Source organism: Vicugna pacos, chromosome 13, assembly GCF_048564905.1.
Source record: "Vicugna pacos chromosome 13, VicPac4, whole genome shotgun sequence".
Taxonomy (NCBI): Eukaryota; Metazoa; Chordata; class Mammalia; order Artiodactyla; family Camelidae; genus Vicugna; species Vicugna pacos.
The window spans coordinates 67,335,075-67,350,973 of NC_132999.1; the positions used below are offsets into that span (position 1 = coordinate 67,335,075).

Here is a 15,899-nt window from a genome sequence, read left to right on the forward strand (position 1 = left end):
CTCGGAGCTGGATGAGGGGGCGGAACAGATCCCACCCGCCCCGCGTCCCACGGGGGACCCCAGACGAGACCCCAGAGGGGCGGAGGTGGGAGCCCAGGTGATAACCAGGTCTTTCCTCTTACACCGTCCTGGCTTGGGGCTGCCTTCCTCCCTCCTCCCCACCTCTGTGCCCTACCTGGTCGCTACACTTCCTAAATGATGCAGACATTCCCTGGATCTCAGGGCCTTTGTCCTGCTACAACTGCCCCCACCAGGCTAGCTTGTCATCCCCATCCTGCCCCCACTGGACAATCACCTCTCATGAGTCTGTCCCTGGGGCTCCACCCTTCCATGCCTGGGCTCCTAACTTTGGGATTCCCATTAGGTGTGTCAGGGCCTGCCCAGGCCCTGCCCAGCCCCTCTGGCCTTTTCAAGAGTGGTACACCAGGGCTTCGAGCCTTCTGCTGCTTGCAACCTCTGATCTCAAATCCCCACCCACCAGTGCTGAGGGCAGGTCAGCCCTCACTGCCCACTGCTCTTCCTCTTCCTCACCCTCCTGACCACCTGAGGGTCCTGCAACCTTAGCACTGGTTGCCCTGAGAGCCCCCTCCTTCTGGAAGTATCAGCTCCCAGAGCACCCTCTCCTGCTCCTTCCAGCTTCCCGTCCCACCTTCTCCTTGATCTCCCCATCTGGGGGCCTCTTCTCCCCTCACTTAGCACCTAGCAGAGCCTGCCTACTCCCTCATGTGCCAGGCCTCAGCCCAGCCTCCCCTCTGCCTGGTATCCCATGGCCTTCTGCACTCCATTCAGGTGGCCTCAGCTCCTCCAGCTTAGCCCCTCCAGATGCATCAGGGTGCCTCAGTCAGTGCCTCCTCCACCCTGTGTCCATCCCAGCACAGGACCACCCCACACCCCAACCCCTATCCTCCCTGTTTCCCCTCCCCCCATCCCATCCTGGCTCCCCCTCAGCCCGCTCTCCGCACAGCCCCTCCTCCCATACTGTGTTCACAGACACACAGAACAGGCTGATATGTGTGCAGACACTCAGGCACATGCACCCGTGGCAAGACCTGCAGTCCTGAAGGAGGCCACCAGGAGCTCACCCATGCACAGCAGTGCACACTCACTGCATGGGGTCTCCTTACCAAAAGCAGCCCCCCACCCCATCGCTGGGACCCTCGTCCATCGAGAGCCACCTAAGGGAGCAAGAAGCTACTATAAAGAAGAACCAGCCAGGTGGGCGAGTGCAGGGCCAGGTGGGGCTGATGGCAGTGGTTTGTGGGTACACATGCAAGCACCTCTTTAAAGTGTTTAGACTTTATTTCACGGCGATTGACACAGACACGTACTGGAGTTAGTAACAGGACATATGAGGCTCCCTCCAGCTTCTAAGCCAGACAGCCGAGGCCTGGCTGTGGGAGGGGCTGTGGGAGGCTCGGGGCTGCCACCCTGACCAGGACGGGACACAGGCAGACAGTGGAGACCAGACCAGATGAAACCTAACATTGCAGTTTAAGGCATTTTTGGCTTTGCAGCCATCTCTGCCACTCCTACACCTACCCCTTGGCCTTGGTCAGCTCCTGGTCATTCCTGGATAAGGACAGCCACTTCTTGCACTAGAATTGGAGAGGTTTGCTGTGTAGTGTCCTCAGCTGCCCTCAATCCAGGACAGGAAAGACAACAGCCCCACCACCACAGATGTCAAATAAAATCAATACATTAAGACTGTGGTTGGTGGTCAGGACTGGACATGCCTCCTTGAGAGAGGATGCCTGCAGCCCAGGTAAGCAGGCAGTAGACGTCAACCATACCACACAGTAGCCCCGCTCCCTCTCAGACTCCTTACAGGGAGGGAACACAGCCATGCTGAGGGTGGCTGGATGGATGGGCAGGGCCAGCTGACGGCCAGGGTGCCCTGAACAGGCCTGGGCCTGGCCTCCACTCTCCAGTGCCTTGCGACTAGTGGGCACAGCTGGAGGGAAGGGTGCAGTGTCGCCCCAACAGTGACATTTTTTCCAAGTCACAGTATTGGCACAGGAGGCCCTGGAGGGGCTGGCCCTGGCTCGGCTAGCCCTGGTGAGGCTAGCCCCAGCGGGCACATGCTGGAAGGAGGAATGGCTCAGGTGGGACCCCAGAAAGGCCTCATAGAGCCTGCATAGAGGAAGGGCCCTCCTGCTCTGTGGACACTGGTCTCACCAGATGGAACATAGGCAGCGTGTATGTGGGGTCTGCTGACAGGCTGGAAAACACGAGGGCCAACATGAGTGGACACACGGGGAAGGCACAGCCCAAGAGGCCAGGACACGGTGTCTTGAGGCAGAGGGGCACATCCCAAGACTGCCAAGTGAGCCAAGCCCTCCACGTGCCACATCACCTCCACCCCCATCACCCTGAGAGTCCCTGGGCACCAAGTCTGTCTCTGCAGCTCGCCTGCCTGGATAGGAGGGAGGCTGGGCCAGCAGTCCCTCCGGCCGACACATGGGCAAGGAAATCATATCAAAAAAGCAACAAGTTTACAAAAATAGAAAATAATTACAGCAGGGTAGGTGGTGGGTGTGGTGTGGCTCACAGGGCAGGACAGGGCCGAAGCTCCGGCTTGGTGACGGCGTCCTCCAGCAGGTGCAGCGGGCGCCGACCCACCACCACGTCCCGCAGGCAGCCCACGAAGCCCGTGCCGTAGGCCTTGGGCAGGGCCTGGCCTGCAGGCAGCTTCTCCAGGCCACCTGCAGGAACACAGAGGAAAGGTCACTGGGCTATGATTCAGTGATGGGCAGGCAGGACACTGGCAGGCAGAGGGGCCCACTGCACCTGAATGGCCAGGTGAGTTACTTGGGGGCTGTCAGGGCCTGCAGGGACCAGGTAACCTGCGGATGTGCTCCAGCCTCCCGGCCCCACACCGCCCTGGGAATTATAGGGGCTAAGACAGGAGGGGAGAGGGCCCCACCCCAGCCAGCCTGTCTGCTGTCCTGGGTGGGGCTGACACAGCTGCCAGCCCTCGGGGATGGGATCTGTCTTTCAGAGTGCCTGAGACCCTTGGCTGACCCCGCCCCCACCTCCCTCCAGGATACTCACCCAGCCACAGGGCTCCGTCTGTGTCCAGTTGTGTGGCGCCCAGTGGGGAGGAGCCAGTCACAGGAGCCTCATTGCCCACCTGAAGGGAACCTTCCCTCTGCTCCCTGGGGGTGTGGGTGGGGTGAGGCCATTAGGCGGCTCCAGGGGGCCCACACTGCTGCCTCCAGATCCTGACCCCTCCATCCCTTCACCCCAACACCACACCCTGCGGACCAAATGGCACCCCTGGGGGCCAGGATGGGGTAGCACTGACCCCAGGAGAGCACCTGATGGCCAAGGGTGGGGGGCCTCACGTGGGTCAAGCTTTGCTAGAGGGGATGGCAGGGCTCAGACCAGAGGGACACATCCCCAGCCAGCGTCTGGACAGAGCAGGGAATCCCCTTCAGAACACTTGGACATTACTGCCTCTCCTATGTCCTCTTGTCCCTCTGGCCTCACTGGCAGCGACCTCAGGTCAAGTGGCCGCCTCCCCGACCAAACTCCTACCCTAGCCACGAGTGGCCAGGCATGCCCTGGCTGGGCAAGTCCAGGCATCACCCGCTGCTATTCTTGGTGTCCCTGGCCCCCTCCTGACCTGTGTGCCCTGACCCGCAACCAGCGGTTGGTGTTGACTAGTACGGTGGAGCGCAGCACCACGGGCTGGGAGCCCAGGTCGTAAGTCAGCTGCAGGCGTCCGTCCACGATGGCCAGTGCGACGTAGTCTGCCCGCTCTGTGGCCTTGCCGCTCCACAGCACCAGCCCCTGTGTGGCCTCAGTACGCAGGCTCAGCTCAAAGTGGTTGCTCTGTAGCGCCTTCTCACTGGTGGGCAGAGTGCTGGTCAGGACCTCCAGGAGGGTGGTGGGAATAGGGTAGGTGAGGTAGGGAGGCGAGGGTCAGGACTACAGAGGCCGTAAAGGCTGGTGATGCCACTGGGGCAGCTGGATGGGCAGGTGGTGGACACCAACAGTGGGCCTGATGGGCCAAGAGCTGGACGGTGGGAGGTGGGGCCAGATGGGCAGACACAGTCAGAGGAGTGAGGTGGACAGAGGGACAGCTTGACTGAGAGACAGAGAGATGGGAAGACGATGGGCAGTCAGCGGGGGCCGGGGGCCACTGCTCACCTGTGGAGGGCCCCGGAATCTGGAGCTTCAGGGCTTAGAAGCAGGAAGAGAGGGAGGCAGGTGAGCGGGGGACAGACAGGCTGTAGTGCAGGGCAGGGTGGGACCTGGCAGCAGCCTCTCCCCACATCCCCTTTCAACAGTGGAAGGTGGGAGGAGCAAGCGCCACAGAGACACTCGGGCCCAGGGCACTGGCTCCACCCCCTACAGAGCTCTGGCAGTGGCACGTGCAGCACACGTGGACATGGAGCTGGCAGGCATGGCAGAGGGTGAGAGTGGAGGCCTGAGTCGCATGGGATGGAGACTAGGGGCCCTGCCTGGGAGAGGCTCCTGGATGCCCCCAACATGTGCAAGTGCACACAGACTCACAGACACATGTGTGTGTGGGCACACAGACACGCGGGCATGCATGGGGATGCGTCCACACGCACACATGTGCCTTGTGGTGAGAGGAGGGGCTGCAGGGGCGAATGAGTGGCCTGGCATTCAGCACACATCCTGGAAAGGGGTGACTCCTCACTTCCAAGCTAGGAAACTGAGCTCCGTGTGGCACAAACAGCCCCCAAAACCCCATCCTCAACTGGGGATGGGAAGTTCCGCCCTTGCCCTCGGGATGTGCTGCCAGGTGGGTGAGGAGCAGAAGATGGACCAGAGTGAGAGAGTGAAGGTGCAGCTAGGGCCCCAGATGCTACTTACGCTGGGATCTCATTGGTCAGTTCGCTTGGAAACAAAGAGACAGAGCCATGAGACGGAAGGAGTGTGGAGGAGGAGTGGGGTGGGCAGGGGTGGTGGAGCCCGGCAAACGCTGGGCCTCCCCTTCCTGGCCACAGAGCCGGGACAGGTGTGGAGGGCCCTGCATCTCACCCTGCAGGTGTGCACTGATGGGACCAGACAGACAGCAGAGGGCGGGGCAATGCGCAGCCCCCGGGTAGCACACTACCTCTCGGTCACGGCGTTGAGGTACTCGATGTAGGTCCGTCCGTCAAAGGCCAGGGCGTCCAGATCCCCTGCTGCCTTCTCAATCAGGCCTGAGAGACAGCCAGCGTGAGCGCTGGCCTTGGTGGGGCTCCACCGGGTCCAGCCTCAGCCCCGTGCGGGCATCACTCACCCTTCTCACAGTGCAGCCCTGAGAAGCCCCCAGGGCACAGGCACTCGTAGGAGGCCTCCCGAGGGAGACAGGAGGCCCCGTTGAGGCAAGGGTGACCTGTGGCCCGGGTACAAGGGTGGTCTGCAAAGGATGAGACGTCCACCGCCCGCACCACGTGCTCCCGGGTCAGCAGCTGGAGACCATTCAGGGAGACCTGGGGGAAGGGCGTGACAGCCTCTGTCCCGCCTGCCGTCCTCCCAACCCTCAGGGCAGCACCCAGCCCAGGAGGACAGAGGCCCCCTCTCGGATGAGCCCTTCCTGGAGGCCACCACTACACCGCCCCCATGGAGAGCCCCTGGCTGGGCAGAGCCTCACCCCAGCCCCACATACCAGCTGGATGGCACCATTGAAGCCAGAGGCCACCGCAGCTGCCCGGGCCAGTTTGCTGAAGTCAGGGGCCCCCCCAATATAGAGTGGCTCCTTCAGGTTGAGGATGGTGTGCGGCACCTGCGGGGAGGTGCAAGATGAGGGGCTGTGGAGCCCATCCCCTGGGTAGGAACAAGGACATGGAGCCCAGACCAGGACCTGGTCGGCCCATGATGACCCACCCACTCGCCCTCCAGCCTAGTGGGAGGCAAAGTTAATCACACGGATGTGGCGGCGCAAGTGGGGCTTAGTCGGAGGGAGCTACTCTAGGGGTAGAGGCGGCAGAGGACGGATGAGCAGGCCGAGAGGGGAGGTGGTACCTTGCGGGATTTCTGACATCCGGAGAGCGAAGAGCGGGGTAGGGGTTGCAGAGCAAGGGCCAGAGAGCAGTAGGAGCAGAGAGGAGACAGACAGAGGCACAGGACAGAAGGGAGAGAAAACAGTTCAGTGAGAGACGGCTGTGGGGCGGGGGCCACTCGCCTCCCTCCCGGGGGTGGCGGGGAGCAGGTGGAAAGGCCCAGGAGGCGCCGGCTCACCGGGGACTCCCCCAGCACACGGGGCCCATCGCCAACACGCAGAGCTCCTTTGCGGCCGTTCCGCTCCAGGGAGACCCGGGTCCAGGCACCCAGGGCCACTGGCTCCTTGCTCCTGGAGAAGAGGGGCACTGTGAGCTGACTGTGGCCTCTGCTGGTCTGCCCACCAGGGCCTGAGGGACCCTGTGTCCACGTGCACACCTGATGACTGCTGCCCCCTTGCCCAGGTCATAGCGGAACTCCAGCAAGCGGTCGTGCAACGCCAGTGACACAAAGTCCCCCTTGCCGTCTGCCTTCTGCCCGTTGTAGAGGAGCAGGCCGCTGGGGCCCCGCGCCAGGAAGACCACCTCCAGCACCATCTTCTCCCTGGGAGCACATGGGGTCAGCGGGGCGGCCTCAATGCCCCTTTACCCCAAGGTTGGATGGGGTGGGGGGGCTGCTTCCCCTCATCCAGCCCTCTGCCCAACTGACCCCAGGTCCCGCTCAAAGGTGTGCAGGCCTTTCAGCTCCAGGTAGGAGAAGCTGCTGAAGTCGGCCAGGAAGGGCTGGATGCCATCCCGCTCCAAGACTGTGAGGACAGGAGAGGGGTCATACAGGGTACCGGGCCCTGACCCTGGAGCCCCCTCACCCGCAACACCCTCCCCGCCCTGAGTGCTGATGCCCCCACCTGTTTGGCAGAGGCTGCCTCCCCGGCCCTGGGGGCACTCGCACTCGGCCTCGCCCTGGGGCAGCACGCGGCAGGGGGCTGCCCCATGGCAGGGGTTTGGCTGACAAGGGTCCTTCTCATCTGCACACGTCGGGCCTGGAGGGAGACAGGATGGGGTCCTGAGAGGCCTGAGCCCCGCCCACAGACACACAGGCACCCCCAGCACCCAGCCCAGGTCCTGCCCTCACCAAAGCGGCCGGGTGGGCACTGACAGTGGAACATGCCAGCCTCCAGGGCCTGGCACGGGGCCCCGCTGAGGCAGGGGTTGGGCAGGCAGGGGTGGTCCCCGCACTCGCCCACCCGGGAGCTTCGAGTCACAGACCCTTGCCATACGCTTAGGTCCAGCTGCTGGTTGTTGACGTCCAGCAGGCGGATACAGCCCCTAAGACCGACGTTGACAGAGGTCCGCTCAAGCACCCTGCCACCAAGATAAGGGTCAGGGTCAGAGGCCAGAGGCCAGAAGTGTCCTCTCTCACTGCCAGCTGTGACACCGGCATCCATCAATCAGCCAGGATGGTGAGTCAGGGCTGCTCCCCCCGCCCCACCACTGGCCACTGCTGGTGCTCACAAGGTGGACAGTCCCACAAACAGGACAGAATCAGGAGGTGGGTTGGGTTGAAGGTCAAAGGTCAGACTGAAGGTCTGGCCAGCCCAGCCCCTCTGTGGTGATCACGCAGCAGCCTGGTCCTCAGGATGAGGACAGAACCAGGGCCACGGTCAAGGATCAGGGTTGGGGTCAGGGTCACAGACACTGTCCACACCTATCCATCCACTCCTTTGCTATTCACAGGGAGCCTCAACTTCCTGGATGCCTCCCCCAAGAGTCAGGGGTTAGGATCATGGTCAGGGGTCTGTGGTCAGGGCCACCCCACTCTCCTCCGTGCTCACACAGAAGCCTGGTCCTCTGGGACGCCACCCACAAAAAGGTCTGTGTCCAGGTTGAGTCCATCAGTGCCGCTGGGGCTCTGGCCCAGGACAGGAGTCTCACCGTCCACAGAGAGTGTACCCCGGCGCCAGTGCCGAGATAGCTCCAGGTGATGCCACCGGCCAGGCTGCACGGGCACGGAGCTGGTCAGCACTGCAGGCCCTGAACCTGTGTCGAACCTGGGCGGTGGGGGTGAGAGCTGGCGCTCAGGACAGCCAAAAGGAGCCAGGACCATGCTAGGCAACGCCCCACCCCACACCCTCACCCGTGGCCAACCCCTGCCCGCCACCCACCTGAGCTGCACACGGCCCCCAAGCAGCGCCAGCGCCAGGAAGTCCTTGCCCCTGGCATTGCCATTGTAGAGCAGCAGCCCCTGGAGCTCCAGCGCCCGGAACTCGAGTGCCAGGCGCAGGGTGTGGTAGGCACGGAGGGTGGGGAAGGCCAGGAAGGAGTGGCCCCCAAAGGCTGGTATGGTGGGGCGCAGTGCTGCAGGAGACAGGGAGGGGCCGATGGAGCGTGCGGGGGACCTGGCTGCCTCGGCCCTGACCGCCCGTCTGCCCCCAGCAGGGTGTCCCCCTTCCCCAACCTGACGCCCCTGTCCAACCCCTCGCTCCCGACAGTGGCTTAGTCCACCCCAGCTGGGCCCATCTGCCTCCCTGCCCCTCTCCAGCACGGATGATCTTACCCTTCTCACAGATGGCGCCCCACCTGCCTGCTGGGCAGCTGCAGGTGAAGTCTCTGCCTGAGCCCTGGTCCTGGCAGGTCCCCCCGTGGAGGCATGGCTGGGAGTCGCAGGGCTTTGGGGGCTGCTGGGTTCCTGGGGACAGGGGCCGGCGTCCAGGCACACGACTGGGGGCAGTGGTGGGTGGCTGGTGTGTGGTGGCAGGAGCTGTGGTCCTGCTGACGGGCCGGCTAGTGTGACTAGGGTAGAAGGCCCGAGGGGTCGCAGCTGAAGGAGGCAGGCGGGCCACAGTGGTGGCTCTGGCTGTGGCTGCAGCAGGGGTGGCTCCCGTGAAGAACGCAGGAAACCAGTCTGTGGGCAGGGGGAGTGGTCAGGATCCACAAGGAGCAGGGGTCCTCAGGGCAGCAGGGGAGGCGACAGGCAAGCTATGGCAGGTGGCAGGCCAGGCACTTACCGAAGTCCATGAACCGCACGTGTTCCTGCAGAGGCCGCCTCACCCCCAGGGACCGGCGCCTGGACACCTGGATCTGCCGGAGCAGGGCCCGGCCCACATCAGGTGCCCTGAAGGTTGTGGCTGGGGAGGAGGGGACTTTGAGCACCACGGAGCCCAGCGCAGTCCCCTACTACCTCCTGGGAGGGACTGGGGCAGGGGGCTCACTGGGGTCGAAGTGCACATCCACAATGGCTCGGACTGAGCTGCCGGGCCCCAAGTCCCGTAGGCGGACACTTCGGAAGTCCTTCTTAACGTCCGAGTTCCGGAAGAGGTCATCCAGCTGTGGGTGGGCAGTGGGTTAGGCTCTGGGAGTGGGTCTGCCCAGGCTGGACCCTTGGGCCTTCCACACCAGTGCTTCTCGGGGTCTGTCCTGGGAAAAAGGCCAGTGGCTGGTAGGGGCTGCACCCCTGCCCCCGGCCCCACACTCACTGCGCTCTCGATGCTCCTGGCAGTCTCTCCAAACAGCTCTGACTTGGGGTCAGCCATCTCTGGCGTGTAGAACAGCTCCTGGCCCTCGACCCCCTCGAGCTCCAGCACCCCTTGGAATGCCCTGGTGGCTGTGGGGGAGGGGGCAGTGAGATCGTGCCTGGCACCTGCCTGGCCTCTGGGCCAGCCACGGGCACAGGCCCCAGCAGCAAGCCACGCAGGGTGCAGGGTGGGTGGCAGTTAGTCAGATGGTCATGAGGTTAGAGGGGCCTCAGGGCAGGGCTGGCATCAGTTACCAGGCAGATTCCTTGGAGCAGGGCCCCAGGTTGGCTTGCAACAGGAAAAACAAGTTAGGCACGGGGTCCTGGGCACCCACAGATGTGTGGAGGCCGAGAACACACGTATGTGAGCATGTGCTGAATCCCCAAGACCACGCACACACGTGTGCCAAAATCAGAAGACCACACACCCCAAGGGCCCACCTGCTGGGCAGGCCAGCCGCCTGGGAGACAGCATCCAGTCCACTTCTCATGCTCCATCCCAGTCCCCAGCCACCTACTCACCAGGACAGTTGGAGCCCTCTGCGTCCAGTGAAGGCGTCTTGCCGTCTGAGCAGCAGCCCATCGGTGAGTTGTAGCAGGAGGCCCTCTCAATGGGCGGCCCAGGGGTCACCGCACTGTTGCCCTCAGGGAGCTCAAGTCCTGGGGAGGTGCAGTCTGAGCCTAGCCCCAGTGCAGCCCTGCCCCCTCAGCCCCTGAGCCCATGCCCACCTCCTGAGCCAGCCCCGCTGGCCTCCAGGTCACCACTCAGCTCCTCATCGCCGCTCCCGTCAGCGCTGCCAGATTCGCCGAAGGCAGATGTGGCAAGGCTGGCTGCTGTGGAGGGGGCCGTGGGAGGCATGGTCAGCATGGGCCTTGCAGTGGTCTGAGGTCGTGAGGAGGGTCGAGGGGTGGGCCGGCTGCGGGGGGTACTGCTGGGAGTCAGGGGGAGGGCGCTGGGTGGGGGCAGCAACTCCTCGCTCAAGTCAAGCCCCGAGGTGGCCATGGATGCAGATGTGGGATGAGGGTCAGAAGCGACGTCTCCTGCAAGGAGAGGGTCCAGGTGGTGGGCTAGGGCCAGACCTTCCTGGTCAGTTCTGGCGCAGTGGGTAAGGCCTCACCCTGGCAGGGGCCGAGGCTCTGGATAGAGATGTCCAAGCCCTGGCGGCAGGCGATGGTCCTCAGCTGGCACTCGTTGCCGTAGGTGACTCCATCTGACCCGCAGACCTGGGCACAGGGCAAGGATGCTGCGGGAGGCCCCTCCCCACCCCCACCGTCCTCCACACTCCCCAGTCCTCACCTTGGCAGCACTGGCCCCCGGACAGGTGGGCGCTGGGCATACACAGTGGGCAGAGCCAGCTTCTTCCACACAGGATGCCCCGAATTCACAGTGCATCTCAGCACAGGTCTTGGGTGCCAAGGAGTCTGAGGCACAGACATGGGAGACCCCACTGACTAAGAGGCCTGATCTCTGCGATGGCCCCACCCCCAGCACAGGAGCCTGGCGCAGTGCCAGGCCTGGGCTTCACCTGTTTCACAGCCAGTAGGGCCCAGGGCACGGCCATCTGGACACTGCCCACACTTGGGTCCAGCCACCCCAGGCTTGCAGGAGCACAGCCCGGTCATCTGCTCACAGTCATCCCGCACGGCACCCAGGGGGTCACAGCTACAGGCTGGGAGGCAGGGGAAGAAGCTGAGATCTGTGCCTGGCTTCCCCATGGGCCCCAGAGCCTGACCCAGCCCCTGCCAGGTGTGGGTCAGGCTGTAGTCTGGGCAGGTAGGAAGAGGGACCCAGGGACCCAGGGACCCAGGGTACAAGTGGCAGTGCTTGGCCGGGGACCAACCGTGGGCCCTGTCACTCACGGGTGCAGCCGCTCCTGCCATCAGTGACGATACCACGGAAGTTCCAGAAGCCGGGCTCACAGCGGTCACACTTGAGGCCCCCCACGCCCGGGCGGCAGGAGCACTGGCCTGTGGCTGGGTCACAGGTGCCGCTGTAGGAGCCATGTGGGTTGCACTGGCAGAAGCCTGCAAGGCCAGGGCGAGACAGGGTCACTGCAGCCGCGTGGCTCTTCCTGGCTGTGGGTCAGGGCCAGGCTTGCATACTCACTGGGGCAGCCAGCCAGGCCCACACCCCCGGCAGCAGTGGTGTTGTCCTGGCAGCAGCCGTAGGGGGTCTGAGTGCAGTGCAGGGGAACTGCAGGTGGCAGCGGGGCCAGAGTGGGGCCTGCAGGAAGGGGCAGGGGTTTAGATGCTTCACTGATTCACTGCTCTCTCCCTGCAGTGAAGCCCAGCCCAGCACACAGTAGGTACTTAGTATACACTCGTTGACTGGCAGCCACACACATCCACACTGCAGCTGCACGAACGTGGATGAGCACAACACTGCACACTTAAAACACCATACACATGTTCACACGCCCACCACCGCACACATGCAACAACCATGAACCACCCCACACGCCTCACAGCTGTGTGCACATGTACTTTTGAACATGCCCTGCATGCCCACTCACCGCGGCAGGCTCCCTGAGCCACGATGTACAGCTCTTGCCGGGATTCACATCTGGCCTTCTTCAGCTCACACTCGGTGCTGTAGGTGACCCCATCTGAGCCGCAGACCTGTGGGAATGGTGTCAGTGGGGCAGCTGCAGCCCCCATCTCACGGCCTGTCCAGAGCTGGAGTGGGGGTTGGGGGGGGTGTCCTCACCGGGCTCCTCAGGACACTTTGGCAGCTGAAGTCGCAGACACACGGCCCGTCCTCCGAGTCCTCATCCCAGACACCGCCTCTCTGATGGCACAGCTCCTGCTCACACTCGCCATCCTCTCCAGAGCCGGAGCCACCTGAGCCGCACTCAGCTATGGGGAGGAGGCTGGGTCAGCTGCAGGGTCCTGGTTGAGGTGGATGCCCAGCAGCCCACACCAGCTGTGCCCCGAACCTACCCTGCTCACACGGCCCCGCCCGGGCCTCCTCGATCTGCGCCTGCTGCTGGCAGGCAGCCTCGCGTAGCTCACATGAACTGCGGTAGGTTACACCATCGCTGCCACACACAGGGCCAGGCGGAGGGCGCTCACACCGGGGACACACACACTGCCCTGCCAAGCACACTGCCCCAAAGGCACACACGGTATCTCCGCAGGTCTCTGCAGAAGGCGGAGCCAGGCCGGGGTCAGCTGACACCGGCTGGAGGAGGCACAGGACCACAGCCCACCAAGCAGGCCCAGCCCCACTCACGGCAGTGTCCAGCCGAGGCCACGTGCAGGCTGATCTGGTGGGTGCAGGCATAGACGTGTAGTTCACACTCACTGGCATAAGTGCGCCCGTCAGAGCCACACACAGGCTGGACCAAAGCCACGCACTCAGAGGGGCACACGCAGCGCCCAGTCTCAGCCTCGCACAGGGCTCCAAAGTGGCACTGCCCACAGCGGTCTGGGGAGAAGGCTCCATCACCATGGTGACCAGGACAGCCCACCCCCGGCGAGACTCACGAGACCCACTCGTCCACCACTGACCACAGGGTCCTCTGCGAGCCACCCGGATCTCCCGCCCGAGGGCGCAGGCCGTAGCCTCCAGCTCGCACGTGCTGCCATACGTGACGCCATCGCTGCCACACACGGGATCGTAGATGCCCGAACATGCCTGCTGACATGCACACTCAGCTTCCCCATTCTTCACAGCACATGTGGCCCCAAATGGGCACTGCACCCCACGGCAGGGGGACGGGGGCTGGTCTAGGGAGAACATGGCCACTCAGCAGGGTCCCCACCTGCTCTCCTTGGCAATGCACAAAGCCCCTAGCCCCACGCAGCAGACCCTCTCCCAGGGTGGGGATGGCAGAGGAAAAGTGGACCAGGAGAAGGGCCAGATGCACAGGACACAGCAGAGAAAGGGACAGACACAGGACAGATGTGGACAGGGACACAGACCCAAACGGCCCCAGGCCCCTGCATGAGTGTGGGGCGGGACTGCCTTCAAGACACAGGACTTTCTTGACTGCCCTCAGTGGGTTGTCAGGGCCAGGCTTACCCAGCCCACCCAGGCCACTGACCCTTGACCTTCAGCAGCCCCGGGACACCCAGGCATGTGGGGGGCGGGTCTCTCTCTGTGTGGCAGTAGGGGAGTCTGCAACCCAGAGTCACACTCAGGGCCACACGGGGGGGAGGTGTCTGTCCACTTGCTCTGAGGACCACAAGGCCAGGCAGCAGCGAGCCACCCCCCCCTGCCGCGCGGGGGGCAGACCTCAGGCTGCGAGCTCCTGGCGGCAGGCGCGGTACCTCATCCTGCCAGCAGGTCAGGCTGGAAGACACAAGAGGTGGAGCCAAGAGGGAAGGGAGGGCAGAGGAAAGGAGACAGACGCAGAGAGACCGGAAAGATGGATAGACCGACTGACGGGACGGAGTTAGAGGTGGGCAGAGCCCCAGCCCACGCAGGACACGCCGTCTCTGCCCTCCGCTGGCGCCTCAAAGCCCGACGGAGACGTTGCCTCTAAGGGGGCTATGTGTGTGCCAAGAGGGTGGGACCCAGAGGACTTGGGGGCTGACGGGCAGGACAGCTGCACACAGGTACCAGGGAGCCTGCACATGGACCTCTGCCTCCACCCCACATCCCCCCATGCGCTGCAGGCACCTTCCTGATGGATTCCACCACCCCAGAGCCCGCTGGCAGACAATAGCCCTGCCAGGTGCCCCAGAGTGACCAGCCCTCCCTCACAACCCCAGGAGGAGTATGACTGGGATGGAGATGGTGTGTGATGACAGGCAGCAGGGACCGTGGCAGGACCAGCCTGCTCCCGGTGTGGACCCCACCCATGGTGCTCACCACACGGGCCCTGGTGCTTGGCAGGGATGCTGTGCTGCTGGTGACACTCGGCCTGCTGGCGCCAGCAGTCATTGTCATACGTGTGCCCATCGTGGGCACACACGGGTCTGTAGGCTCCATCACAGGTGACACGGTCGCAGGAGCAGCGGGGGTGGCCTCGGCGGGACAGGCACACAGCATTGAACCTGCAAGCCTCTGGGCACTGGTCTGGGGGTGGGGAGCAAGGCAATCAGAAGGGCCGGAGTGCCACGTCACGCCCCACTTTGGGATGTGCAGGGGATCCAAGGGCACCCGAGGTGGTGAGTGGGGACTGTTGAGGTGGGCAGAAGAGGGTGGGGACAGGCAGGGACCTGGGTCATGCAGGGTGCCAGGATGGGGCCCTCCCCCAGGAGCTGCCCACCTCGGGGCTGGCACTGGCCAGAGCGCACTTTCTGGAGGAGGAGACCACGGGTGGCTCCCGTTCGGCCCATGACACAGTCGTTATCATAGGTGACCCCATCGTCCCCACACACAGGTGCCCGTCGGGGAGGGCAGCTCTCTGGCCGCAGGAGCATCTCCGGGTGCCGCGTGCGTGGGTTCACGCGGCAGACACGGCTGAGGTCGTTGAGGGCGCCCTGGCAGGGGTCTGGAGGAACGGAGGCGGAGGTGAGGGTACAGCTGCTGTGCACAGACCAAGGCCATGCTACATGCGCAGGGGCAGCGCTCACCGCAAGGGCCGTCGAACTTCTTGAAGATGTCTTCCTGACGGGCGCAGGCACGGCGCAAGAGCTGGCACTCGCTGGGGTAGTCAGTGCCATCGCTGCCACACACGGGGCCCTCGGGGGTCCCCTGGCATGTGGCAGGGCACAGGCACGTGGCCGTCAGACCATCTGCTGAGCGCGCACAGGTGCTGCCAAAGCTACAGGTTACACTGGAGCAAGGGTCTCGGGTCCCTGTGGGTGGGGCAGGCTGGGGTCACACTCGTAGCTGGCCCTGCCCACCCTGCCCGGCCCTCCTTGTCCCCCTTCCCACTGCAGGCCCAGCCCCTGCTCCGCCCCGCATTTACCGCAGGGTCCCCTGCGCAGCAGGCGGATGCGCCTCTGCTGGCTGCACTGTGCCCGCTGCAGCTCGCACTCGTTGCTGTAGGTGGAGGCATCTGAGCCGCACACAGGTGCCACCACGCTGGGGCAGGTGCTCTTCTTGCACACACAGGAGGCTCTGCCCGGATCCTCTGCACTGGGCTCACACACGGCACCGAAGCCACACAACATTCCTCGGCATGCTTCGAGGTGGGGGCGGAAGACAGGACGTGGTGGGTCAGGACCACCCGGCCCACGGTCCAATGTCTACACACCTGCAGAGACCTTGCATGGACAGTCACATGTGTACATGCGTGTCTGCCCATGTCCGTGCTGGCGCTCAGAGGAACACACGTGTGCTCCCATCACTGCCAGGGCCTTATGCCTTCCCCTCTCAAACCCCTGCCCATCTTCTCTGCCCTCGCTCCCAGCCTCACAACTGTGGACAGGGCATCCTAGACCGCACCTGTAGGAGGAAGCAAGACATCCGCTACTTACCCATCCCCACACACACACACACACACGGGGCAAACAGCCCCCAGGCCAACACTATTACA

At 64.0% G+C, this 15,899-nt stretch overlaps 1 protein-coding gene across 4 annotated transcripts in view; it reads right to left on the reverse strand.

Moving 5' to 3' along the window:
* Positions 1 to 1,280: 1,280 nt before the first annotated feature.
* The window catches only part of AGRN (agrin), a 33,066-nt gene continuing 18,447 nt past the window's right edge, over positions 1,281 to 15,899 (reverse strand). Inside the window, exons 4-37 of one of the 4 annotated variants that reach the window (XM_072975705.1) lie at positions 15,330 to 15,545; positions 14,992 to 15,216; positions 14,685 to 14,909; positions 14,285 to 14,491; positions 12,979 to 13,197; positions 12,701 to 12,895; positions 12,409 to 12,609; positions 12,176 to 12,324; positions 11,982 to 12,087; positions 11,576 to 11,692; positions 11,329 to 11,493; positions 10,995 to 11,138; positions 10,766 to 10,890; positions 10,587 to 10,692; positions 10,198 to 10,509; positions 9,991 to 10,128; positions 9,431 to 9,558; positions 9,167 to 9,281; positions 8,963 to 9,082; positions 8,512 to 8,859; positions 8,120 to 8,312; positions 7,790 to 8,005; positions 7,090 to 7,319; positions 6,863 to 6,997; positions 6,667 to 6,763; positions 6,397 to 6,561; positions 6,199 to 6,310; positions 5,627 to 5,743; positions 5,258 to 5,450; positions 5,090 to 5,177; positions 3,626 to 3,850; positions 3,052 to 3,155; positions 2,516 to 2,702; positions 1,281 to 1,595 (exon numbers count right to left, since the gene is read on the reverse strand). In XM_072975705.1, coding sequence (XP_072831806.1) covers positions 2,545 to 2,702; positions 3,052 to 3,155; positions 3,626 to 3,850; positions 5,090 to 5,177; positions 5,258 to 5,450; positions 5,627 to 5,743; positions 6,199 to 6,310; positions 6,397 to 6,561; positions 6,667 to 6,763; positions 6,863 to 6,997; positions 7,090 to 7,319; positions 7,790 to 8,005; positions 8,120 to 8,312; positions 8,512 to 8,859; positions 8,963 to 9,082; positions 9,167 to 9,281; positions 9,431 to 9,558; positions 9,991 to 10,128; positions 10,198 to 10,509; positions 10,587 to 10,692; positions 10,766 to 10,890; positions 10,995 to 11,138; positions 11,329 to 11,493; positions 11,576 to 11,692; positions 11,982 to 12,087; positions 12,176 to 12,324; positions 12,409 to 12,609; positions 12,701 to 12,895; positions 12,979 to 13,197; positions 14,285 to 14,491; positions 14,685 to 14,909; positions 14,992 to 15,216; positions 15,330 to 15,545 — 5,594 coding nt within the window. In that variant the 3' untranslated portion in view covers positions 1,281 to 1,595; positions 2,516 to 2,544. Of the gene's footprint in view, positions 2,703 to 3,051; positions 3,156 to 3,625; positions 3,851 to 5,089; positions 5,178 to 5,257; positions 5,451 to 5,626; positions 5,744 to 6,198; positions 6,311 to 6,396; positions 6,562 to 6,666; positions 6,764 to 6,862; positions 6,998 to 7,089; positions 7,320 to 7,789; positions 8,006 to 8,119; positions 8,313 to 8,511; positions 8,860 to 8,962; positions 9,083 to 9,166; positions 9,282 to 9,430; positions 9,559 to 9,990; positions 10,129 to 10,197; positions 10,510 to 10,586; positions 10,693 to 10,765; positions 10,891 to 10,994; positions 11,139 to 11,328; positions 11,494 to 11,575; positions 11,693 to 11,981; positions 12,088 to 12,175; positions 12,325 to 12,408; positions 12,610 to 12,700; positions 12,896 to 12,978; positions 13,198 to 14,284; positions 14,492 to 14,684; positions 14,910 to 14,991; positions 15,217 to 15,329; positions 15,546 to 15,899 lie in introns of all 4 variants that reach the window. The other 3 variants (XM_072975704.1, XM_072975706.1, XM_072975707.1) reach the window with 3 other exon arrangements.